The sequence below is a fragment of the Calliphora vicina genome, chromosome 5 (assembly GCF_958450345.1).
Source record: "Calliphora vicina chromosome 5, idCalVici1.1, whole genome shotgun sequence".
NCBI classification, from domain to species: Eukaryota; Metazoa; Arthropoda; class Insecta; order Diptera; family Calliphoridae; genus Calliphora; species Calliphora vicina.
Genome location: NC_088784.1, coordinates 1,239,849 through 1,266,360, shown reverse-complemented (window position 1 = coordinate 1,266,360; position 26,512 = coordinate 1,239,849). Strand labels below are relative to the sequence as shown.

At 28.7% G+C, this 26,512-nt stretch overlaps 2 protein-coding genes across 8 annotated transcripts; one reads left to right on the top strand and one right to left on the bottom strand.

Moving 5' to 3' along the window:
- On the top strand, positions 1–3,568 carry Rbpn-5 (Rabaptin-5). 2 transcript variants are annotated; one of them, XM_065514105.1, is made up of 8 exons: positions 1–202; positions 290–481; positions 542–819; positions 879–1,232; positions 1,299–1,705; positions 2,251–2,386; positions 2,989–3,105; positions 3,162–3,398. In XM_065514105.1, the coding sequence occupies exons 1-8, from the start codon at positions 94–96 to the stop codon at positions 3,201–3,203; spliced, it is 1,635 nt and encodes a 544-aa protein (XP_065370177.1). In that variant the 5' UTR covers positions 1–93; the 3' UTR covers positions 3,204–3,398. The 2 variants fall into 2 exon arrangements, with proteins under 2 accessions (XP_065370177.1, XP_065370176.1); XM_065514104.1 differs by having other exon boundaries at positions 5–202; positions 3,175–3,568.
- A 2,087-nt stretch (positions 3,569–5,655) lies between these two features.
- Treh (Trehalase) lies at positions 5,656–25,330 on the bottom strand. Of its 6 annotated transcripts, none has more exons than XM_065514109.1 (8): positions 25,074–25,330; positions 11,673–11,696; positions 9,781–9,964; positions 7,787–8,665; positions 7,323–7,721; positions 7,105–7,252; positions 6,038–6,118; positions 5,656–5,861 (listed from the first exon to the last, which is right to left on the bottom strand). In XM_065514109.1, exons 1-7 carry the CDS (start codon positions 25,082–25,084, stop codon positions 6,039–6,041), a joined length of 1,725 nt encoding a protein of 574 aa, XP_065370181.1. In that variant the 5' UTR covers positions 25,085–25,330; the 3' UTR covers positions 5,656–5,861; position 6,038. The 6 variants fall into 6 exon arrangements, 5 of the variants coding, with proteins under 5 accessions (XP_065370181.1, XP_065370178.1, XP_065370182.1 ...); XM_065514106.1 differs by lacking the exon at positions 25,074–25,330 and adding an exon at positions 19,415–19,431; XR_010576636.1 differs by lacking the exon at positions 25,074–25,330 and having other exon boundaries at positions 7,031–7,252.
- Between the last annotated feature and the right edge of the window lie 1,182 nt (positions 25,331–26,512).

Sequence of the window (26,512 nt, the reverse complement as noted above, 5' to 3'; positions counted from 1 at the left end):
GCAACAAGAGAACCAAATAAAATAAATTGCAAATTAATAGGCACTGCAGGAATAATAAGATGTGCTAAAAACTTAAGATTTTCAGTGACAAAAATGGAAGAAAGCGATTTTAATAATAAACAGACATCCGGCGCCGATGTTAGTGAGTTGTCCAAAAGTAATGCCGCTGGCGAAAGTGGGAGTGGCTCAGATACAAGTGCAGGTAAACAATGTTCTGTATCATCGAGTTTTACCAAATGTTCACTAAAAATATACACTTTATTTTGTACTTTGTAATATATGTAATTAGATTTGTTGCAAAAAATACGTCAACTGGAGGAAGAAAATAGGAAAATGCAATATGGATTCAACAGCCAGAGAGCGAAGCTAAAAGAACTATTTGTGCAAAAAGAACGTGAACTGGATGAGCTGAAAACCAAAATGATCGTGGCAGAAGTAAAGGCCCAGGAAGAGATATCCTCTTTGCAACAGTTGGTGCAAGGTTTGGAGTCAAATAATGCAAAGTATTGCTACGTATTAATTATTGTTTATAATCTTTTAGAAACAATTGAAGAATCGGCTATTTGTAAGTCCGAACTGGAGCACCTAAAAGGGGAAGCTGTGCGTTATCGACAATTAAACGAAAGTTTAATGCAACATCAACAAACAAATTCCAACAGTTCACAAGAATTGAGCAGTTTAGCTCCGCAGGTGCTGAGTCAAGTAAAGAAGACTATAGTTCGGAAATTTGGGGTAGAAACAACTAATTCTGTGTTAGGCACAAGTTTTGGTCAAGAGAATTCTATAGAAGAAAGCAAAAATAAAAACGATGGAAAATATGTAAGTTAATGTAATACAGTGCTCAATTGGAAAATATTTTGTATTAATACCCATTTAAGACTCATGAGGATTCAGAGGTGCTGAGCTCAATTGTTACGCAACTGCAAGAAGAAATGAAGGCTTTAAAAGAAAAACTTCGGGAGGCTGACGAAAAACTTCGAGCCTCACAAATTGAAATCACAAATTCCGATACAATTTCAAATTGTAGCAACTGCGCAAAATTAGAGGAAAAGTTGGAAGAACTGAAAACAAATGCTGCTGAAAAACAGGAGGAATTCGAAAACATAAAAAAACAATTAGATGAATCTGTTAAAGATTTAGAAAAGGAGGCAGCCCTTAGAGCGGGCCTAGAAAATCAATGGCAAGAGAAAAGAGAGGCTCATAAAAACGAAGTCCACATTCTTAGGGAACAAGTAAGTAGTAGTGAGGTCAATAACTGCATTATACAATGTGCAAACTTGGTATTTCGTCATTTTCAGGTCACCTCTAATGAACAACAACTACTAGAGTTGCAACAAAAATTTTTAGAAACCAAAGACGAGGTAATGCGTCAGTTGCAGCGTGTCAGCGACGATAGAGAAAAGGTCAACAAACACTTGGAGACTTTACAAGCTGACAATGACTTTCTGTCTGGACGGTATTTAGCAACAGCAGAAGAAATCGAAAATCAATACATCAATCTGCCTAATACTGTTGAAGAATTGCATGAAGTCATTTTAAGACAGCAAAATGAGCTAATTCAAGCTCGTTTGGGTTGTGATTTCGAAAAAAACCGATGTGTAACATCTTTGGATGAAATTCAAATTTTGCGAGATCAGTTAGATGCCAGCAACAATGAAAGGATTCAAAACCGGAAAAAGTATCAAACTGAAACTAAATCTTTTCAGTAAGTCTCGCAAATATATTTTTTAAATACCCTACACCATGAGTGACAAGTTTGACATTCCGTTTTCAATTTCTTTTATTTGCAATCACATAAAGGAGTCGATTTAGTCATTTCGTCTGTCTGTTGAAATCAACTTTCCGAAGCTCCCAAGTAACTTTCATAATCCAACTTAGGTTGCTATTTAAAATAAAGAAAATAAGACTACAAATGGCTGACTATAAGCAAAAAACCACCTTGACTTTTTCACTCATTTTTTTTAACCACTTTTTCCAACAAAAATTTCTTTCACCAATAATAGTCATTATTTAATAATGAGCAAAATACTACCTTGACTTTCTCACTAATTTTTTTTAACCACTTTTTTCAATAAAAATTTCTTTCACCAATATTTTTTTTACCAATAATAGTTATATATATATAATATTTATCGTAAAGTATACATTGGTTAAGGGTATATAATATTCGGCACAACCGAATATAGCACGCTTACTTGTTTTTATACATACATTTTTTTATTCAATCTAATTTATAATGCTAAATTTAAGGGATCGGATAACTCAACATTTGGTGACATTACAAAACTGTGAAGAAGCCAAAACAGCGTTAGAACGAAAAGAAAGTGAATTAAATAGACAAATATCAGAATTCAGGGTAGAAATAATAGAACTACAAGAGCAAAATGTGAGTATATCAATTTTAAATAAAATCTATTTAAATTTAAATAAGTAAATTATTCAGGCTAGAGTTCATATACATAAATTCCTAAGAAAGAACATTTCGTCCCCTGAATAAAACATTACTGTATAAGCGTACACACCATTATTTTTTTTTTTGCATAATAAGAATCTACATAACTGATTCTTCCACAAAGTGGTTCAACTATTTCGAAATGGCAAAAAAATTATACACTATTGTTTTATTAAGGGGACGATTTAGTTTATTAGACACATAACAATCAGAAATAATGTAATAAAATAAATTTCTATATGAACCAAGCCTGAATAATTATAATACGATGAATAACAAATATTAATTCATAATATAAATAGACCAGCCTTTAAAAAAATGGATTTGGATATCTCTAAATTTTACATCAGTTAATTTTAGACTCTGAAAAACCATATTTGACTCATAACAGACAAGTCTATTTTTTAAGGGCAGGTCTAACGTACATACATTGATACTTCATTGCGAGTTCACAACGCATTACATCAAGTAAATATTTCTTCTTATTGACTTGTCTCTGACGAAAATGGAATAATTTTTTAATTGTCTCATAATAGGAAAAACTTAGTAGAAATTATGCTGATGCTAAGGCTAAAATCAAAAATCTGCAGGACGATTTAGCTACCAGTGAACAAGTACAAAAAGATTTCGTTCAATTATCACAAACTTTACAGGTATGTTAGAAACTGTTCCTTCCATTTTATTGTAAGAATGTATTAGTTTATAATAGAATACAATTTCAGGTGACATTGGAACAACTGAGGCATGCTGACACCGAAGTACGCTGGCAAGAAGACGATGACGTAGCCAATTGTCCAGCGTGCAATAATCACTTTACAGTTACTGTACGTAAATTACACTGTCGTCATTGCGGCCATATCTACTGTGACAAATGTTTAACAAAAACTGTACTATCTGGGCCTCGGCAACGGCCAGCACGTGTCTGTGATATCTGCCATACGTTACTCACACCCAATATAGCTCCATATTTCAGTCAAGAGTCTGCCCAGCAATCGTCGGTGTCTACTAATTCTTAGATTAAGAGCGAATAAGCTAGAGAAATGCAAATGTTTATAAAAGTACATTCATTTATAAATTTATTACATTTTTCTCAATAAAATTTCATTTTAAATTCTATTCTAATCGTTTTATTTTTTTAAATTTTAATGCTAAAATTCGATCTACTATAAATCTATAGGAACATACAAAAATTCAAATCAACATAAAAGCTACAACAATAATTCTTTAATAATTTAATCATGATTTATAGAAGTAATCATACTTATTACAATTTAGATAATAAACGAAAATACATATATATTAAATATGTAAAACAAATGGTATCACCTGTAGTTTCGTGTCGAATAGACCCCTTTCACATTAGGCAATTAGTTGCGCAAGTCTTTTGCGCAATTTTTATGTTTGTAGATGTTGAGTACATTCTTATTTTTGAAAATGATAAACAGACTTGTACAACTAAATTACCTAGTGTGTAAGGGATCTTATACTTATAAATATGTATTATTCCTATTATATAGAAGAATTCCCTTAACACCCATAACAAATCCTAACTGATAGTAAATTATTAAAGGAGTACATACTTAAAGATTAGTTATTACTATCATTTTATTTTGACTATTTTTACACATTTTTCATTATTTTGTTTTACTCTTAATTTGTTTGTTAGTTTGTTTACATATCGGTAGAATAAAATATGTAATTTAAAAAAGTAGTTTCTATATACCAAACGTGTATGCTGGGTCTCAACGGGAGATAGGTTGGTTTACATTTTAGGTGTTGTTATATATATGTATGTACAATTTGTGTGGTTTTTTATTTCTATAAAATGAATAATTTTAACAGCTAATTGCACATTACTTTAAATTAATAAATGATTGTCTTAAGTATATATAAATCTGCTAAGAATTCTTGAAATTATTTTTTCCTAAAAAAATAGAAAATCAACGTTATTATTTGAGCTGAAAAGTAACATTTGCAAACATGCCGGCGAACAAATTACAAGACACTTGATACTAGGGATGCCAAACGGGACTGGGTTTTACAAATCCCGGGATTTCGGGATTTTTCGGGACTTCGGGATTTTAGTTAAACGTCAAAAACATCAAATTCAAGAATAAAAACTATTAATTTCATTAATATATTTAAGTAAAAATATAACAAATCAAAAACTAATGCATTGAATTAAAATAAAATGGTCCATGATTTTCCCTACCTCCATACAATTGTCCCCCGGAGTACTGTTTGAACAGTCCTAAATATCCTTATACAATTTTGCACAAAATAAGTTGTAAGTACTCTGAAATTTTACTGTAAAGTATTGCGGAAATCGGGCTACATTTGCCCCTAGTCCCCTTCAGAAAATAACTTGAACATAAATTTCGTAAAAGTGTAAATTGTGTAAAAGTCTGTCAATGCAAGGTAGACGTGCTGCTCCCTGATTGAAAAAATCTGGCTGCGTTTGGATTTTAAGCGAGATTAGTATTATAAATATGCTTTCTAGGTATTTTGGGTGCTTCAAAAATCTTCCTAAAATATCAAAAATCTCATAATATTCCGGGTTTTGTTAATCCCGAAAAATCCCGGGATTCTTTTTCACAAATCCCGGGATTCTTTTTCACAAATCCCGGGATTCTTTTTCACAAATCCCGGGATTTCGGGATTGGCATCCCTACTTGATACACTAACATCAAAACCAAATAAATACATACATGCATTATTTGCCAAATTCTTATTGATTCGTATTTTCACAGTATACAGTGTTCGTAATATATAGAATATCATAGCGTTCAAATGGGTTACACGGTTTGCTAGCACTTTTCTTTTTCTCGCATCTTTTTCTCCAAATTGTTAATTTTACAGATTTTTTAAAACCAGAAGCCACAATTATCGATGTTAATTGTATTTGAAATGTAGCTGCCAAATCTTTATTATTTTGAAAATATGTATTGCTCTTAATATTTTATATGTTAAACCAAGTTCGTAATATACATATGTATTTGACTGACCCAATTTAACGAAATTTTAATAATGCTTATTGCTGAGACAAAAAGTGATATTCAAATTCGGAACAGTATTCTTGAGAAAAAAGATAAATCATAAAATACGTTTACGTCCCTGATTTGTACTTTTTACCTAATATTCATGTTCATACATACACAAAATGCTTTTGTGGTTAATTTTAATTAATTTGTTTATGAAACGTATTTAGTTAAACATTTTATTAGATTTATTAATTTTATATTTACTAAACATTTAATACTGCGAATGATTAATATACATAACTTAATAGTTGCAACAATTATAAAACAAATAAAGACAAATTTAATTTACAAAAAAAAAACATTTATACAACAAATTTAATAATCTTCCATCTTTAATAAATGGAACGTCAATTGTGCTCGAAAAATAACTGAAAATAAAAAAAGTTTAACATTAGAGAACTTTAATAGTTATATATAACCTGCGATACAATTGCTAAAACTAAACTACAGATGGATGTGTTTTTTATTAATGCATAAATTGCATATATTGATTGATGATTTTGAATTGTATTACAGTTCAGATAAATATGGTTTTCGTACTTACCCTACCAAATGATCCTTCCAAGTATAATTGCAACTATTGCTACGCTAGCCACACTTATAATACTCCACATTTTCAGATTTCCTAAGAAATTTTTATTTAAAATACATTTTAGAAATCTTTGATTTTTTTCAGGTACATTTATACATAGAAACACAAACATAAGTAAGTACATAATATGTACATAGATTGTAGATAATAAATAGAATTTGAAGTACCGATACTATAAACGGAAATTTAAACTTCAAATCTCGATCCGTGAATGTGATGGTGAAGTGATTGTTGCCTTTTTAAAAAATTTAACTTAAATTAATCAATTTAACTGATCATGAAGTATATGTATGTATATACGTATGTATGTATTTATGTAAATATTTCAAAACTGTGCAGTAATTCAACCAATGCTGACTTACATACGTAGTAGCTGTAAGTACTTATACATTTGTATGTAACAACTTGTGATTTTTTTAAAAGTGCAATATTTTGTTTGACTGATATTCGGTGAAGATAATTTGAATTGTAAAACTTAAGTATGTTTGTGATGCGGCCCGTCGTATTTAGTGAGTTTGTATGTATGATTGTATTTACGTATAGATACGAGTTTCAATATCATGGACACAGATGTTTCAATATAGAGAATGTCCACAATGATTTCGATATTTAATAGAGATTTGTTCCATATTTGTTGTATGTATATGACATGTTTTTCTTTATTTTTTGTTTGTTCTGAAACCATACAATTGACACATGATTATTGTCTATATTAGGTAGATAGGTAGCTACATACAATACAGTACAATACAATTAAGGTACAAATAATAAATATAAGAACTATGATGTAGTATAAGTATATGCAAGTGTTTACTGGATACTTTGAGATGTATGAAACTTTTACTTTTTGATGAGATTATATGCTATAAAGATTAAAGATAAATATTCAAATTTGACATGAGTTCAAGATGAAAACAATAGAGAACAAGAAGAGAGCACATTTACTTTTGTTAAGAATGTCGACATTTTTCATATTTTTGTTGTATTTATTTAGTTCGTGATGTCAGTTTCAGAATTACCTCCGCCATTATCATTGTTTGTAGTAATTGAGATCTCACGACCATAATTATTGAGGAACTCTATTATAACACCATTAGACCATCCAAAACCCTTTTGAACACCATATTCCCCACCTCCGCCATGTCCACCAAAAGTTTCAGCATTATACTGCAAGAGAAAAATACATGTTTATGTTAACCCAACCCAACTCAATATTAATTATTTGTTATTCTCTTACCTTTTCATACATTGCTCTAGTCTCGCTATAAGCTTTAAAGTTTGATTTCACCCATCGATGACCCCATTTTTTTGAAATGTTTTTAGAACCTTCGGTGCCCAAATTATCTAAGCCCTGGATAAGTATGTATTGCATGGGAGGCCAAACATTAGGAAAGTCCCACTGTTCACCGGTGTTATAAAGAGTATTGGGCACTCCTCCAGGATAGCTGTCCAGTTTTAAATCATCAATATATTTCAATACTGATGCCGAAATTTTCTCTGATAAACTGGAGTTATAGGCCTTCGTCCAAAGTGGTGATAAGTTGGTAGGTATGAAAAAGTTTCGAGACTTATTATTTATAAGATCATAATCAAGCCATACACCGGCATCTTCATTCCAGTGGACGGCTTCAATTGCCTGAAAATAAAAATAAAAATCGATTTTATATTGCTGCAATTTCTGTACTAGTTTTACATACATACCTCTAATATGTAGGCGGCTTTGTTTTCATAATCATTCGATTTAGCCTCATTGCCCGATAATTTGTAATATTTTGCGATAATTTTTGCATTCCAATACAGAATGGCGTTTAATTCTACAGGAACTATGGAGCGAGTTTTTAGATTAGTTAGATTGCCTTCTTGTGTACCTTTCTCATTGATGAACCAACGCGAACTAAAGTCCATACCGGACTCAGCCGCTGCCTTCAATTCATTGTAATGGGCTTCTTTATCTTCGTCCGTAGGAAACATTTTAGATGTTTCAACATCTTCGCGATAAGACTCTGGACGTGGACCAGGCGCAGAGTTGCTATATGCACAGACATTATAGCCCTTGGCCTGTACTGTGTGATTGTTCATCCAGTACTCGAATTCGTGTTCCAAAACATCTAAAGCGTCTATACCAAATTGGTTGTCTTTTGTAAACTCTACATAAGAATCGATCATGGCGGCCAATAGTGGAGGCTGTGAACGCCCAGCGTAATATATCCGTCCACCATTGGGTATAAAACCAAATCTTTGTATAATAGACATGAAATTTTCCAACATGCCTTTAGCGGTGTGTGTCATTTCCGAATACAAAAGACCTCTGATAATCCAGTATGAGTCCCAATAATAAAACTCAATAAAACGTCCTCCCGGCACAATGACTGGATTATCAACCGGTATAATAGAATAGAAATGTGGATTTTGGTGAACGTCCTCAATCATTTTGCGTCCCAGTTCCTTCCATATACCATTCAAATCTACACCCCATTGTTTTAGATCGGGATCGTTAATGTTATCAATAAAAGCTGGATGATCCGTCCAATCATCCGGTACCCAAGGAACAAATTCTTTACCGAGATCATCGAAATGATCCTGTAATTAAAATACATTATTATATTGATATTGGGAAGTTTTTTAAAATAATTTAAATGTTAAAATGTCCATATGTATATGAGAATATTATTTCACAGTCGAAATGCTTGGTATCAATTCTATATCTAATAGTCCTGCTTTAGATTTCAAGCAAAAACCTTTAATTTTTAAAAAGATATGTTTGTGAATACATATTAAGAAAATATATTTAAGATGTTGTGAAAACAACAATTTAATAAACAAGGTTTTCAAATGGTGATCGTGTAATAACGTAGGAAAATATAATTGTCTTGTTGATTTTTATAAAGGGTGTTTTTCAATTTATTAATTTAGGTTTTTATTATTACAACAAGTAAAACCTTACGTTACATGAGTGTTTTTTCTCAGAATAGTTGAGTGTATTTTTTATAGAGGTGGAGGTCCAATTTTCACATACCTTTCGAAATAAATCAGACAACAACGCGTCGAATATTCGCGTACAAAAGCTCGATCGTTTCTGGTTTATCTGTATAGACGAGGTGTCCAGTTAACAGGTTCATTTCATGAAATTATTAGTTCGCCAAATGTTCCCCTCAGTAATTTGATTGTATTTCGCGTTGTGGCACCATCCTGCTGAAACCATATTTCGCCATTACAGTTTTTCTGGATGTAATGGTTTGAGGATTATCATCGCTCTAAATGCGGCAATTCTGTTTATAGACATAGCCATTTAAACAAAGTGTGCTTCATCACTGAACATAATTTTCAAATGAAGGAAGGGTTTGTGAAAATTGGTCTTCCAGGTTACGTCATGTACACGCTAGCTGCGACGGCCATATGCCTCAAATCATATTTAAAAATTAATGCCATAACATTGGCTAATTAATTAATAAATTCAATTGGATGGATATTAAAAACTTTTTTTTCTGTGTTTCATTTTATATCTATAAAAAACACCCCTTACTTTCAACTATTCTGAGAAAAATTCTGTAAAAATGTAAACCTAAATCAATAAATTGAGAACCAATTCTTTCTTATACATACATATGTCTGTAAATTCAGTGCACACAATAACAATTTTGAATAATAATAATAGGTTTAAAAAAAAGTTTTGAAAACGTTGAAAATAAACTTACATTTACAAATTGCCGGAGATCGTCTTGAGATGGTTCATTGTTTTTTGATGTCATGAATTCTTGAAATTCCGAAAATGTTTGTTCCGGTGTAAATTTTAATTTCATGTCGACGAATGTCTTTGAATCGTCGAATAAGTGAGCCATTTGTACGGTATGTAACAGGTTTCCATAGCAGTAGATTTGGCTATTGGTAATAAATAATAAAAAAGGCGTAATTTTAACAAAACATTTAATTTTAATATTCATATTTTCATAAAGCAAACAATAAATAAATAAATAAAATGAAGAACAATAAGACATTTGCTGTCAGTGTGTGAGCGTCTGTCACGATCAGTTATATTTTTTAATAAAAATCTGAATTTATTTGTTGACAGGGCACTTTTACTGGAATTGTTGTTAAATTTGCTGGTTCTTGAGTTTTGCTTTGATTTTTTTTTTATTTTTAGCGATTTATTACCTAAGTAATACCTTGAGTTTATACTTTTTTAATTTGTTTATATTCTCTCTAGTGTCACTTACCATGCTGGTGTTTCATCCTCAAAAGCATCTCTCTTCTGTATTGCGTTGTCTGCAACCAGATTTCTGGCACCAATAATCCTAACACAGCCAATATTTAGTAATGACAAAATTAGAAGCCTTAAAGGCAATATCCGCGTAATAAACATTTTAGTTTATCAGAAACTTTTATTTTATACTTCTAACCGTTAAATATGTTTTGTAATAATACCTGTTTAAATCACGATTATTTAAAATATTTTAAACAAACTGTTTAACTTGTTGATTATTAATACACTATTGTATGAATGGTTGCAAAATTTTCTTTGGAATTTATTTTAATTTGTGTATATTTTGTCAGAATTTGTTAAAAAAAAGTTCCTTAAAAATCTCTTTCTCACTGTAACGACTGACAGCGGCGGTCAGCCGTGAAATGGCTTTAATTGTTTAAGATTTGTGTTTTATATGTGTATAGAAAAATGTGATAGAGTGTGATCGTTATTTTTTTTATTTATACCAGATATACTACATATGCATTTTATTATTATTATTTTGCTCGATTACTCGTATTTATTTATACTCAGTCGTATTGTTATTGTTACTAAACTTATTGTTAAATTTTCCTCTCTATTTTAAGTATACAGCTGTGACCAAATAATTAGTTATGCTGCACAATTAACAATTACATTTGAGCATGTTTCAAATTTAATACAAATTTTTCCTTTTTAATTGAATAAAATGTACAGGGTGTTTCAAATGAACTGTTACTACAATATATACAAAATATCAGTTGAAATTACGCTGATTTTTTGGCATGGCAGTATCTAGTAATGATCATGGCTGGTTAGGTAAGAAGGGCCAGCTAATTATTTTAACAAAAACAAAATGCAATTGTGTCTCGTACATCGATAGAAAGAGCAGGCGATAAATTTCTTAATTATTTCTTTTTACATACATTTTTACATTTAGGAGTTTTTTCTATATTCCAAGTAATGCTATTTTTTCCTTCAAACTGTAAATATTTCTTATGGCGCTCCGTCATGAGAACTTTGTAAGTACTATTAGCACCTTATTGTTTCATGGTTTTATTACCAATTCAAATGAAGACGTTTTTTTGTTAATTTAAAAATGAAACCAAGTACATACTCTCATAGTGTTTTTCCTTGTGCTATAATATGCATATATTATTTATTGACATATAAATAAAAAATAATCATAGTGAAAGATAAGGTATTAAAAAAAATATAAAATTGGAAAATCTTTACATTCTAAGTATTTCTACCTTGACATAACAGCAGTTTAAACAACGTTAAACAAGTAGTTTTTCAACAGCTGATAAGTTAGTTTATTCAACCTGTTAATTAATTTAAGCTAAAGTTGCAATATCATTTACTTACAATTGAGGCTTTTCCGATATTATGCTAAAAGTAAAAACAAGACAAACATTAACATTTTATTGGAAATATATCTAATACGAGTATACTTTAAAAATCAGTACGTAAACATGTATAAATACACCGAACACTTCGTGCATTATTTTACAAAACAAATTTCATGTAATTTTTTGTGATATACATAATGCATATAAATTAGAGTGTACCACCTTACAAGCAAAAAAAAAGTGCGCCGTACACCCCCTAATATAATGTATTTCTGCAAGGCAGTTACGAAAAAAAACATTGGTCTTCCCGAGACAAAAACATTGATATATCATATGTACTTTAAGATCCGAATGTAAATTACAAAGATATAACGAAAAATGTAAAAAGGAGACCCCTACGTTCGGCAAAAAAAATAATAAAAATGTTTCCACTTCGTAACTGCCTTGCAGAACTGCATTTTATTAGGGATTGTACGGCGAATTTTGTTTTTGAAGTACGGTTTAATATACATACATACATACATGTATCGAAAATTATACGAAATACAAATATTTTACATTATTGTACAAACAATAAATATTTTCGTACATAACTAGTGCACAATAATTTCTTGATTCAAACCCACGACATTTTCGTATTTTTGGCGTAAATTTTGTGTAGTTTTTAGTGTAAAATTTGTTACTTAAATTAAGGCATAACAAGGGCATATAAAAAGGTCTTCTGGGTTCAAAAGAAAAAACAATCGTGTGATTAAGTATGTACTTTGTTTTATTGAAATGAATTTGCAAACAATGGAACGTGTTGAAGTATTAAAGAAATATACTACTTGAATCGTTATGATCGTGTTAACAGGGATATTTAAACAATTTAAATAATAATAATGATGCAAATATGGTATTGGAACTTTGTAACGTGACACCCAAGTAGCAAGTTCATATTTATATGTAACTAAAATATAAAAATATACAAAAACAAAACAATTTAAAAATTACTTTAATAAATTGTTACAAAAGTAGGTGAGACATTAAAGTAGCACAAGTTATTTCCATTTTCACATGTCTGGCTCATAATAAAAAATGGGACTTTTTTCAACTATTTTAATCGCAAAAATGAACATTACTGCTCAATTATTTGTTCAATAACTTAGTCAATTATTATATGTATATAATGAACTATTGATGAATAAGATGACACATTATTTACTTAAAATTTATGTTTTAATATATCTAATCCCAAAGTTGAAATAGGCTTTTCGAAGCTCCCACAGAATTTTGGTTTTTACAAACTGCAAAATGAGCAATAAATGGCTGAGGTATAAGCAAGTATGTACCAGATAATGGATAGAACTAAAAACACAAAGAAACATATCAGAAATACATTATGTATTGTCTAAGTTTAAGGAATTATCCTAATCGCCGAGATATAAATGGTTTTTCGGTACTAGTGAAAGTTTTCATATCGCGTTCAAATCTCACTTCCAACGACGTCTATTTTCGATTGGCCGTATTAAGTTTATTAAGTTCTTTATATAGATAATAATATATAAAATTAAAGTATAACGAAACTCGACAATGAATCATTATCGGACCATTTTGAAGAAACTCTAAAAATTCATGAACAACTGCTTTATACATGTATTTAAATATCTGAAGGCAAGATATTCCGGTTTAATTTTTCGTACGACTCTGCATGTTCTCAAATAACGAAGAGATTTATCAAAAACGTCTCAAAAAAGTTTTTAAACCGATATAGGTCAGGTCTTGGGTCCGATATTGTATATTTTATTTTAATTTTTTTAAGGAAAATAACAAACACAACAAAATATGTATGTCACTTTGCTAGATAACTTTACGATGTTGAACACACAACTAAAATAATACGTTATAATAGACAATATGGCGATGCTGCGTGTAATTTTAGAAGCTAAATCTCAAGACTTTGTCAGTTGTTAAAACAATGGTGCTATTAACTCGAAATTTGGGTTTTTTTTAATTATGACGTTGTTGCAGCAAATGAGCGATATGTATTTTGTTACAAAAAATGTTTTTCTGTTTTTATATATAAAATCTATAGTACATTTAAACCAGAAAATTTACATCATAATCTTTAATTTAATTGAATCCTTTTAAAACTAAACAAAACTTATTTGTTTAGTATATTATGGGTTGTTTAATCAGAAAGAACAAACATTCCCATTATTTAGAGACACGATTTTCCATCAAATATTTTATCTTTGTCACACTAAGTTCTTTTCTTAATGATTAATATGTTGGAGATAGTGCCAGAAATCGTAAATATTACAATACATTCCAATTGAACTGTTAAATTTTGGATTGTATTTAACACATAATTTTGTAGTGTATATCAGTTGATTTGTCAATATTGAATATTATAAATATGTATGTATGTATCAAGCAAACACGTGTGAGGAAGCTTAAATGTTTTTTATATTCATTTTAAATAAACTTATACAAGGAAGTGAAATTAAAAAAAAGTGATATATTTTATCAGAATTCTTATACATACAAGTGTTTTTTTTATACAAATATAATGATATAATTTCCTTAATTCATATTGTGCACTACTGGCTGTGATTCAATGATCTTTTCAAAATCAATTGAAAATAATATTAAGTTATTTTTAGCAAAAAGCATACCTGCAAATGCACAATACTCCATGTAAATACATATGAATGTATGTAACATATTATCTGTATATACAGTATTGGCCATAACTAAAGCACCCCCTCAATAGAATTTTTCAAAACATAATTTTTTTGATAAAAAATGCTTTTTTGAATTCTGATTTGCATATATTTTATTAACTTATATTGTTAATGTTCATATAACATTCATTTAGTAAAAGATAATTTTATGAACAATTAATTTAAAATGATAAATCATATAAAAACACAAAACGCAACGGACAAAACAAAAGCACCCCCTTATAAGATGTTTAAAAATTTGACTACGCTACTGTATATTTGCATTGTGAATTGACGGGACTGACAACGAATGGATTTAAAAATTCCAGAAGATAAAAATAAAGAAAGACGTAGTGTGTATAATTTAAGTTTTATACAGTTTATTGCAATAAAAACAATGGGATGGAAAACGTACTCCAGTGAATTTAAGATTAAAGTTATTGAAGACCGGAAGACGGATTTATCACGACATGAATTGATTAAATAATATTCAATTAACAGATCAGTTTTTTTCAAGCTCATTTCAATGTTTTTGCAGACTGGTCGCATATCAACGGTGAATTCTGGAGGACGTCCGCGAAATAAAACACGATATTATGATTCCTTGATCAAAAGAGCAATTCAAAAATATCCTACAGCATAATATAGTCAAGTATGAACAAGTTTATGATTATGCGTTAGCGAAAGAACAATCCGTTGAAAAGCATTAGAAGTCGGATTATTCAGTTGACGACCAGCAAAAAAACCCATTATATCAGCTAAGAACAAGAAAGCTAGACTGAAGTTTGCCAAAGCGCACATCGACTAGAGTGTCCAAAAATGGAAGACAGTACTGTTCACTGATTAATCCAAATACAACTTAAAAAGTTCCAATGGAATAAGGCGTGTACGCAGACCAAAAGGAGAAAGACTGAATCCTAAGTATTGCAAAGGAACAACTAAACTTGGAGGAGGCAATGTAATGGTCTGGGGTGTCTTTTCTGGTCAAGGAATTGGGCTAATTCATAAAATTAATGGGATTATCGATCATTTCATGTACCGTGATATAATGAAAGCTGTAATATTGCCTTATGGCAGTGAAGAGATGCCACTTAAAGGAAGTTTCCAACAGGATAAAGATCCTAAGCACACCTCCAAAATTTGTAAGACTTGGCTACAGAGCAATAAAAGTCCAGTTATTCATTGAACTCCTGAATCTCCCAATAACAATCCTATTGAGAACTTGAGGGATATTGTTAATATGAAAATAAAACGTGAAATTTGCCGAAATAAGGATCGGAAATTTTCATGATGTATTCCAAGCCGTTAAAATAGCCTGGGAAGGAATATTGCAAGACAAGATAAAAAACTTAATATCTTCTATGCCTAAGTGATGTGCTTGTGTCATCCAATGCAAAGAATTTGCAAAAAAATAGTAATTAAAATTAGTGTTATATTATATCCATCAAGGGGTGCTTTAGTTTTGTCCGTTTCATTTACTACCTTAAAATATTTTTTGATTTTATGTTACCACTTATGGAAATATTAACTTTAAAACTATTTGTTTATCAATAATAAACATATTAACAAATGAAAATAATACATATTCGAAATTTAATACTTTGTTTTTATAAAAGAAAATATAATATGAAAAAAAATTAACTGAGGGGTGCTTTAGTTATGGCCGATACTGTATGTATGTATGTATGTATGTACATAAAGTTTGAACATCACTTTTGTGCTATTGTCAACAAACTCAACGCCATAAAATAATTTAATTCATTTAAATACAACAGACCAGCAACAGTCAGTCAGACAGACAGACATACAGTTAAACATAAAAGTTTACATGTGTGTAAAATGCGCATGATAATGTATTACCATAATTTAAGTCACGTTTACTGGCAATTTGTATTTGTATTTTTATTATTATTTATATTTTTTTCTCACTTTTAATCTTTTTTCAACGAACTCATTTCATTGTATGTACGATAATCTCAGAAGAAATTTACATTAGATTAAAATTGTTCTCGTTTCGAATTGTTATAAACCTTGTCTTGTCTTGTCTGTAAATATTAAATATTTACTGTGGCTACATACCTATATAATTATTTATAAGAATCAAAAATCCAGTTAACCTGGTTAATATAATTGCTAAAATTAAATTTAACGTTATTTAAACAAAAATTTAGCTGATATTTTAATTTGCAGTTCAAATTTCAATTGTATTCAAGTACTATATATTTCAAAGACTAACACTATTGTCAAAATACAGACACACATGACAGTAGTTATCAAAAAAAACTTGATGTCTTATCAGTTCAACAAGTCGTTTAACACCTCTCTTAGCAAGTCTTATAATTTGTAAACAAAAAATCAAAAAAAAATAAACAAGTGTGTTATGAATTGTTACACACTTACATTTACACTCTCTTGACAGCTAGATTACACACTCAAACATACCGTACACACATGTAAGTGTAGGATGAGTGACAATTATTGTGTGCGTATAAGCAATTTTGTGTGTTCATTGTTACTCATACGTCTCAGTTTTATCAACATCAATCAAAACCGGAATAACTTGTCCCCTTATAATTTTGGGGTTAAAATCTGTAATTTATCATATAAAATCTTTATTTTATTATGGTATATTCATAATAAATGTTAATTTATCAACATTTTCATCTTAGTTAGGGCTTTATTATCACAAATTAATTATAGTTTATAAATACAAATTTATGTATATTAATAAAATTGGTCATGTTTATTGTACCTTAAGACAAACTATGTATTATCAATTATTCGAGTTTTATTTTAATCTAATAAAAGTTTATGAATTTTATTATTCGAGTGATCGATTAATTTTTTAAAATTTCCTCGATTATTCGAACGAATAACGAGTAAAAAATATTATTCGCATATTTTAATAAAATATATTTAAATCCAGAAAATTATTAATAATTTGTTTGTTAACAATGAATGAAAAATGCAAAATGGGTCATTCCATGAAAATGAATTTCGAGCCCCCGGATTTCATCGAACAAGAATCTCGATGAGCCTTTGTAGCTAAATATTTGACCAGCCCTAATTGTATACAGTATTTTTAAATATTGTATGAAATAATTGAAACAGCCTAACCACAAAAGCCTTAAAGTCGATTTTTAGTCCATAAAGCTGACGATTATTATAAAAAGAATTTAAAATATACATAATTTAAAATGTTGTTTTATTTTAAAATAAGCTAATGTTTTGAAATTTCTTTTTTTATTTATATTCATTGAAAAATATTTTAATTTATTTGAATGTATGAGTTGGAAAAAGTTTTGAAAACTTTTTTAAAATATTTCTTATGGTACGAAAAAAACAAAAGTTCTATTTTAAAATAAAGTAGACTTTAACAAAAATTAACTTTAAAATTTCGTTTATAGTTAGGCTGAAAGATATATATTGTTTAGTATTAATTGCAAAATTATTCTGACTCTACTGCAGGGTTTTTGATGTTAAGTTAAATAAAATAAACTTGATAATAAAGTTATTATTCATCTATTCGATTAAATTTTTTATTGTAAATTGAAAAATGTTATCCATTTGAATAAAAAATATTTTTTTACTCGATTATTTATTTTTATTTTTGAACACACTTATACAAGGGGATTTTCACAATTCTCTTTAAAGTTTCAAATTAAATTATCTTGTGTTTACAGGTTATTATTAACGCAACACTACATGCAATATTTAATGGTAATAAACAAATCTAAAAAAAATCCCCTGAAACCGACAGACAGTCTGGGAACTTCACGACAGTGTCTTACTCTTCCTGTTGATTGCAAACAAGTGGTAAGTGAAACAAGCAGTTGATTTTAAATTTGGACACCAATATCAAGCACTCTTTCTAAACACTTTTAAAACAACATTTAATAAATAATTAATATGTATTGAGATAAGAGATAAGCATATACATTAGGCCGGGTCGAATTGTATGGACGATAAAAAAGTAAAAAATCGTGTAGCAGAAACGCAATATACGGATAATTCTAAGAAAGTTTCCCCAAGAAACCATAGGTCTAAAATGAAATCCTATCTTGAGCATTTCGACTTTTATCCAATGATATTTCAGTATATATTTTTTTTAATAGTTTTTTTATTGTATAAAAGTGGAAATGTGCAAGATAAGATTACATTTTAGACCTATGGTTTCTTGGGGAAAACTTCTTAGAATTTTCCGTAGAATGCATTTCTGCTATACGATTTTTTATGAAAAAAATCGGCCCAGCCTAATATACATACATACATAAATGTCCACTTATAAAATTCGATTGATTGTAAGAAATTAATAAATAATTCTTATTTTTATCACTACTTGGTGGTTTATAAATTCCAAAGAAAATTATTTATGTTTTTATGAAAGAAAGCGAATTCTATTAATTTAGAATTTATTGTGAGTTCTTTTCAATTTGTTACGAAATAAGCATTTTATTTTTTCCACTTGATTCAAATGTAACGACTGGAAAATTAATTGCGAAATTCTTATATACATCTTAAGTGAAATAATAAATAATTTTTAAAAAAATATACTAAACGATTGTCAAGCGATAAAAATTATTTGTATTATTTGTATTATTAATATTTAGTTATTTGTTGTTTATTTATTTTAAATGTTTATAACTGATTTAACTAACTATGCAGAATGTTTGTATTGTAGAAACGAATTTAAGTTGCTCACGGTCTGAATTCAAACGCCCAACTGATATTAATACACCGATTGTTTAGCTAAAGAAAACTCTTTTCGTTTAATGCACTCGTATTGTCAAACAAAATATACAAATACAGATAGATAGATGTATGTATGTATGGCTATGTAAGTGTGTATTATATTTACTGTTCAAGTTTGTCATTCAATTTGTATTGTCAGAAATTGCAGCGTTAATAAAGATTTGTCTTTACCATTTGAAAATTCTTAAAGATAAATATTCTTAAAAAGAAAACAAGTCAAAACCTAATACCACATTCGTTTTCAAAATGAAAATCGAAAATTAACTACATATGTATGTATTATAAGTATTTACATATTTACCTGTTCGAATTAGAAATAAAACTGTTCAGTTCCCTCACATTGCACCGAACCGACTTGATCAGAGCTCTTATATATATGGATTGATGTAGACACCTTACAGGTTTAATAAACATTTTACTCTTTTTGTTTTTGTTAAACAATTTAAAATGCAATACATATAACATTAATACGTTAATATTTAGTGTCACTTGCTGCAGCAATTATCAGTTCACTTATCAGTTTATTGAATGTTATACACTATACTGAAATATTTTATAAAATTGATCAATTAAAATCTCTCTCTATCTGGTATGAACATACTATGTATGCATTTAGTAAGTTTAAAATAGAAATAGAATATACTATAAATACATATGTACATAGTATATATTTAGTATATATGTATGTGTATATAAAATATATATTATTTTTAAGTCATGAAATGAATTTAATTAAATCTCGGAACTTGCTAACTTGCTAACTCCATATAAATTGAATAAATTAAATTAATTTTTAGTATTTATATACATACATGTATTAGGGTTCCTAATTTCTTGGACTTTTTATATTTCCGGGAATTCACGAGAATTTTTTTTGGCAAAAAACCAAATAAAACCTTTAAAATACTTAATTGATAAAAAATCAATAGTTAAATCTGTATAAAAATGTAATTCGTTTCGAATTACTAATACTAATTCTATAAATATGAATATCTTTAGATGTTTTAATGTCTAAATTACAATTTATAATAAGTGGACCCACCGGAAAAGTTAAATTTTCAGTTTAATGATTCACTGTTCGATTGCCACCAAATCACTTTAATAAGAAATCCAATTTGAAGTCATATGGTTAATGGAAACCTCTGCCGGAAATCGATTAAATGTTGTAAAATGTCTGATTTTTATAAAAATTTGGAAATTAACTGACTGTATATATAAACATATACATATAAGTAACTCAAACGAAATGTGTTTTGTTTTTGTTAAAAAAAAAAATTAAAATAAAACGTGTACATTGAACGTACATTGAATTAAAAAAAGCTTCTCCTGCACTTAAGATATTTTCGCGGTCAGGGTTCATATGTACATACATATGTATGTATATAATATGTATATAATATGTATCAATATTATTTTTGTAACGGTATTTTGAAAGTAACTGTATTCAAGCTGTAAGTTATTAACGGTAACTTAGGGGTAACCTTGATATAAACGTTTTAAGAATAATACATAAATTTGTGTATCGTACCATTATCAAAGTTTAGTAAACAAATACTATTATGTAGATTAGATTATATACAAATCCCAGATTCTTATACAAATGAAAAATGTGAATGTTTTATTTGATTGTCGTTCATTTACATTTATAGACAATAGAATACAAAAATAAAACGAAGTGATCTATACTGCGAAATGAGTTTAAACGATACAATTATCACGTCGTCTTCCTCAACCCCCCAGTTGTCTAAACAAACCCACAAGACAACGGACACACCGCCAAATCCCAGCCAATCATAGATCGTTTAACTAGTCATGCATAACAAGTCTCGTTTTTCGTTTTTCCTTTAGCAATTGTCCAAGTAGATGCAGTCTGTATGACGTTGATTAAATAAAAAAACCTGTATTCAAATGTTTTATCTTACTATCAACAGATGTGTTTTGTTTTTTTTGTTTTTCTTTAAATAAATTAAATTTCTGTGGTTTGTATGCCAATACTAGTATCACTAATTGGTTTGTAGTTAAATAACACTTCGATACTTCGAACAACACTTAGTTTTTCTGAGTTTAATATAAGCAGGTATAATTCAATATTTTAATTGAATGTGTTTTTTGTACACTGATTGTTGGAAATGTGAAAAAAGTAAAGTGACCTTGAATAAAATAATGAGAGATTAGAAAAAAAAAACTACTTAAAAGCTATAGTTGTAACAAATAGATACAATAGATAAATGCAGATAATGAATTGTATTTGTCTAAAAAATATAAAGCATATCTTGAGGCTAAATATTAAATTATTATTTATCTCAAGTTGTGTTTCTCAATTTTGGGATGGAGTTAAAACTAGTGTTGCCACCAAGGTTGCCAATTCTTCAGCTCAGAAAATGGCTATATTTTGAATTAAAAATGGCTAGAAATGGCTAAAACCCAAAAATAACTGAATACAAATTCAAAAATATTACATTTATTGCCCCCCATCACCACGAAGTCTGATTATGTGTTAACTAATAGTTATACTGACAGTTTTCAAAAAAAAATTTTACCGACTTCGTGTTAATGGGGTTTAGCAGACTTAAAGATTGTAATATCAATATTTTTGTTTTCCTTTTTGATAAATTTTCCTTTTTGAAACTATTTAGAAGACTGTTTTCATAAAACCAATAATATTCTCATCAAATCATCAACAGACGAATTTGTTTAAAAATACAGTTTCTTTGTCATTTGATAAAAAATACTTTTTTATTTTTAAAAAATTACAAAAATGTTCAAGAAAAGTATAAAATAAAAAAGGCTAGGACAAAATAAAATGGCTAGATCTTCCGGCTAGATTAAATCTAGCCATTTTTTTATGGCTAAATGAAAATAAAATCGCTAGATCTAGCCGGAAAATGGCTAAATTGGCAACCTTGGTTGCCACTAGTATATTATTGCCAATATTATTTATTGTTTTTAGGGCCCTAATTTTTCGGACTAATTTTTCTATTCCCGAAAAATATTACAAAAAAATTGTTCAACGAAATTATACCAAAAACCAGTTACATTTTTCAAATAAATCTGTAAAATTTAATAATGTTACACATAATCGGATCTCTTAATAGATTTAAGAGATCCGATTAATTAAAATCTGACAAAAATGTGTAGTTCATTAAGAGAACGAAATAAATTTTAATGTAAAGTAGATTTAATTAAAATTTGTTCTGCTTTTATCATACAAAGAAAATAGTTTAGGTTGTAATAACTAAATTTATTGCCTATCAAATGTTTTAGTCTAAATTACCGAATTTTTCCCGATTAGAAACCCCAGTTGTTAAGATAAAAATATTACATTTTTAAATCGAAAATTGTTTTATAAAAATCCAATTCATTTAGGGCAGGTCTAATATGCATCCAATTACTTAGAATCACATTTTAATTTGACATAAACATGTTCGTGTATGTAAGTAAAACGAATACAAATACGAAATACAGATCGTATACTAGGGCTAAAAGTTATTCATTTCAGCATGTAACTAATATTTTGCCTATTGTTGACGTATTCATGTAATTAAATATGGTGATAAGATAAGTTCTGTAAATGAGTCATACAATTAACAATTAAAAAAGGATAGTCGTGCAATACGATACCCTACAACAGCTGGGAGCAGTAGTCGTATGAATTTTTATTTTTAAGAATTCCTAACGAATTTGTTCATATACATACATATGTACATAAATATATGTATATGTATTTTAATTTGTTTATATTGAGATCTGAAACTATTATTCTTATAATAATGAGGCAAGGTACCATCATTTAATCCACATTTGGAAACTTTCAAATAAATAATGTTATCAATTCATATATAATTTGAAAGTAAATTTTTAATTAGGCTTAAGTTCATTTATATTATAATTTATTTGTAATAATTCAAAGAATATCACTGAATACTAAAATTTTAGACAATTGGCAAATTGGAATGCATTTTCTACCCTGCCAAGGGCGTCATCAACAATCTTCATTTTAAAAACTTTATCATAACTCCTGACAATTAAACATAAAACTCAGTTATGACTGCACAAAATATCAAACTAATATCATTTGTCAAATAATTATCATAAAATTTAATTAAACGGTCATCATGAGTTTTCAACATATATGTAAGCAACGTAATATTTAAAATTTTTATGTATTTAGAAAACAAATCGAAAATAAATTTTAAAATTTTTTCAAAAAATATTTTCAAAAAATTTTTTAGTAAACTCTAGTGTAGAGTATAAACATTATTGCACACAATTATCGGTTATCACTTTGATACTTAATAGCTCGTAAATATAACAATTCGCAAAATTTTGGTCAGACATTTAACGGTCTAATGTATTTAGGAAATTATTAGCTAAGTATGTATATAAAAACATTGATAAAAATTTTACGATGAAATTGAGCTACAAGAAATGCTGAGATTTTACCAATTAACTATTTAAGTTTCAATTTAATGATAAATTCAAATTTAAATTAATTTTTGACGTAGAATTTTTTAAAAATCTCATAGTTTCCCTAATTAATATTAATAATAATAAAAACAGTGATACAAAAGTGAAAGGGTTCTCATGTAGAAATTCTGGAGTATGGAAATACTTTTAATATTTTTCGATCACTACGTTTAAGTGAAACAATGGTATTGTAAAACTTAGTACTTCAAAACATCATAAATATTTTCTTTTGAAACTAATTTTAAAATTGTGTTTTTTTTTTAAAGATATGTATGTAAAAATCAGTTGAAAAATGGCTGAGTTACGACAGTAACTCCCCAACTAAAGCAAAAGTCGTTCGGCACTTGTATGAAAAAACTGAAAAAGTGGAAAAACATCTTATCACAAAAATTAGCATAACTCATTAATTTTTGAATTGATTTTTATTTACTTATGTATTTTGGAAAGGTACTTTGTAAGCTTTTTCACTAAAATAAGAATCATGATCAACATGGAGCGCGAAGAAAAATATTTTTTTTTTTTTAAAATTGGGTTTTATTTGAACGGTGAATTATGTATCGTTTAAATATAAGTAAGAAACAATTTTAAAATTGTCAATTTCAAAACTCTACATACTTATGATTTTTTGAAGTTGTAACATTTAGAATATCGTAATTTCACTACATTTGCTATAACAGAATTGCTATATGATTTTTGATATAATTAGTGTAATTAATAAATAATTTTTGATACGTGCAAAACTTAAAGAAATTTTTAATTTTAAAATAACGATGTATGTAAATACATATAAATACTGCAATGTCAGCAAAAGTTGAAACTATACGTGAATGTATTTCTATTTACTCATACATACATACACACATACATATTTATTTACAATAGACCTGCCCTTAATAATTTTGTATTTTGTATCGGATGGATCTTATTTTGTTTTATATTATCTAAAACTAATTGATGCAATATTTTGAGCCAATTGGATAAAAGGAACTCTCGACGGAAATGAATTAAATGTTATAAAATGTTATATAGTTGATTTTTGTTTAATTTTAGTAAATAAATGACTTTAGAACTCTAATATCTAATTGAGCTATGAACCAAATACTTAAGAGAAATCCGCCTCTAAATCAAACTAGTTCCTTACATTTATGTACATGTAGATCGCTGATCCGGAAGATAAATACTATTTCATATGTAACTTATTATAAACTTTAAATGCTAATGCAGATCAATGAACAAATGTTTGTTAGTTTTAAACCTGCAGTGAGTGCACAGTATTATATTAAATATTTGACTAATAACACAGCAATTGTAATGAAATGTTGGTAACACTGGTTATTTTTTTTTTCTGATAAAACGTTGCACTTTTTTGCATAAGACAAACAAGACATTTGCATAATACACATGGTTAAACTTTATTCTTAAATTATGCAATTTGAAATGTGTAATTGTAAATATTGACACGAATCCATATGATTATTTCGAATATCACTTACTTTAAACTCATTTTGTAAAAGTTCTTTTTGCTGTTACTCTCCTTTTCAAAACTTTTTATAGGTATTTTTTCTTTAACACTCTTTTTATTTTTATTTTTATTTTAGTTTTTATTTATTTTTCACTCTGAACAATATAAATACATATAGGTATTTATTTTATTACAACACGTTCCGAAGAAAGTAGCGACCGCAATGAAATATAGTTCAATGTCTGACAGTTGCTTAAATTGTAATGATGGTCAAAAGCGTCTGGTGCATTGTAAATAAATGAATAAATACGAAATGCTCGTATGAACTCAGTACTTCTTATATATACGAGCACGATATTCATACAACAGGTCTCTTAATTATATTGTATCGTTGCCAACCACCACACTGACTAATACGATGTAAATTGTTTTATTTTTTAGTTTTTATTCATATTGAAAGTGAATATAAACAAACAAAACAACTAAATATGTAGTATTATATAGTACATACAAACATACATACATATACATATGTATACGTATGTGCAAATTGGAAAAAAAATAACTTGCACATATTGCAACTGCATGTTTATTTTATCGTATTTGCGAGATTTTCATGAGAGTACAGCTAAAGCATTCTTCGTAATTTTCTTGAGTTTATCATACAAATGCAATCAGATGCACTAAAGAAAACATTCGTTAATCAAAATTCAACTAAAACCCAACCAACACTGGCACTAGCTACATCATTAGCTGTCTGCGTTTCATTCGTTTTATAAAAACAGGCACTAAGATTGTTAGTTTTTGTCGGCAGGGTCCAAGGCGATTGAATCTATAGAAGGTGACCTCAGAAAAACAGCTGATTATTTGTATACCCTGCACCACCATAGTGGGGAGGGTATTATGCGTTTGTGCTGATGTTTGTCTAACACACACCTTAAAGTATACCGATCTACTCAGAATCACTTTCTGAGTCGATTAAACGATGTCCGTCCGTCCGTCTGGCTGGCTGGTTTTTATTCAGTTGTTGTGGCGAAAAATACAACAAACCCAAAAGCAAAAACAACAACAGGCAACTTTGACAGTTCACTTATCTTTTAACAAAACCAAAGTACCTGTTGTTTTTGTACATGTTGTATTTGTATTTGTTGTATACTATAGATTCGCCTTGGCAGGGTCTTTCAATTGATAATTAAATTTTATGTATTAAATGATTTAGTAAAAAAATCGGTTTACAAAATATTGTTTTTTTTTTCGAAATTAACCCAAATCATTGTATACATCGTTGGTGGATGCCTCTCATTTCATATCCATAATCGAGGTTTTTTGCTTATATCTCATTCAACTGTGCCGATTTTCAATAGCACCACGCCTAATTTATTTTGTTACGTTTTTACCTTGTAAAAGCGCTGGTTTATTTCCTTCAAATAAAACCGGATTCTTTTAATTGGAAATAAAAGCGACAAGCTG

Excerpts from the sequence above, each read along its gene's own strand:
- Rbpn-5 (XM_065514104.1), top strand. The coding sequence starts at position 94 with ATGGAAGAAAGCGATTTTAATAATAAACAGACATCCGGCGCCGATGTT. Across the intron at positions 820-878 it reads ATAAAAACGATGGAAAATAT|ACTCATGAGGATTCAGAGGT; the intron begins GTAAGTTAATGT and ends TACCCATTTAAG. Across the intron at positions 3,106-3,174 it reads AATTATCACAAACTTTACAG|GTGACATTGGAACAACTGAG; the intron begins GTATGTTAGAAA and ends ATACAATTTCAG.
- Treh (XM_065514107.1), bottom strand. The coding sequence starts at position 10,445 with ATGTTTATTACGCGGATATTGCCTTTAAGGCTTCTAATTTTGTCATTA. Across the intron at positions 7,722-7,786 it reads AAGCCGCCTACATATTAGAG|GCAATTGAAGCCGTCCACTG; the intron begins GTATGTATGTAA and ends TTTTATTTTCAG. Across the intron at positions 6,119-7,104 it reads AAACAATGATAATGGCGGAG|GAAATCTGAAAATGTGGAGT; the intron begins GTAATTCTGAAA and ends AAAATTTCTTAG.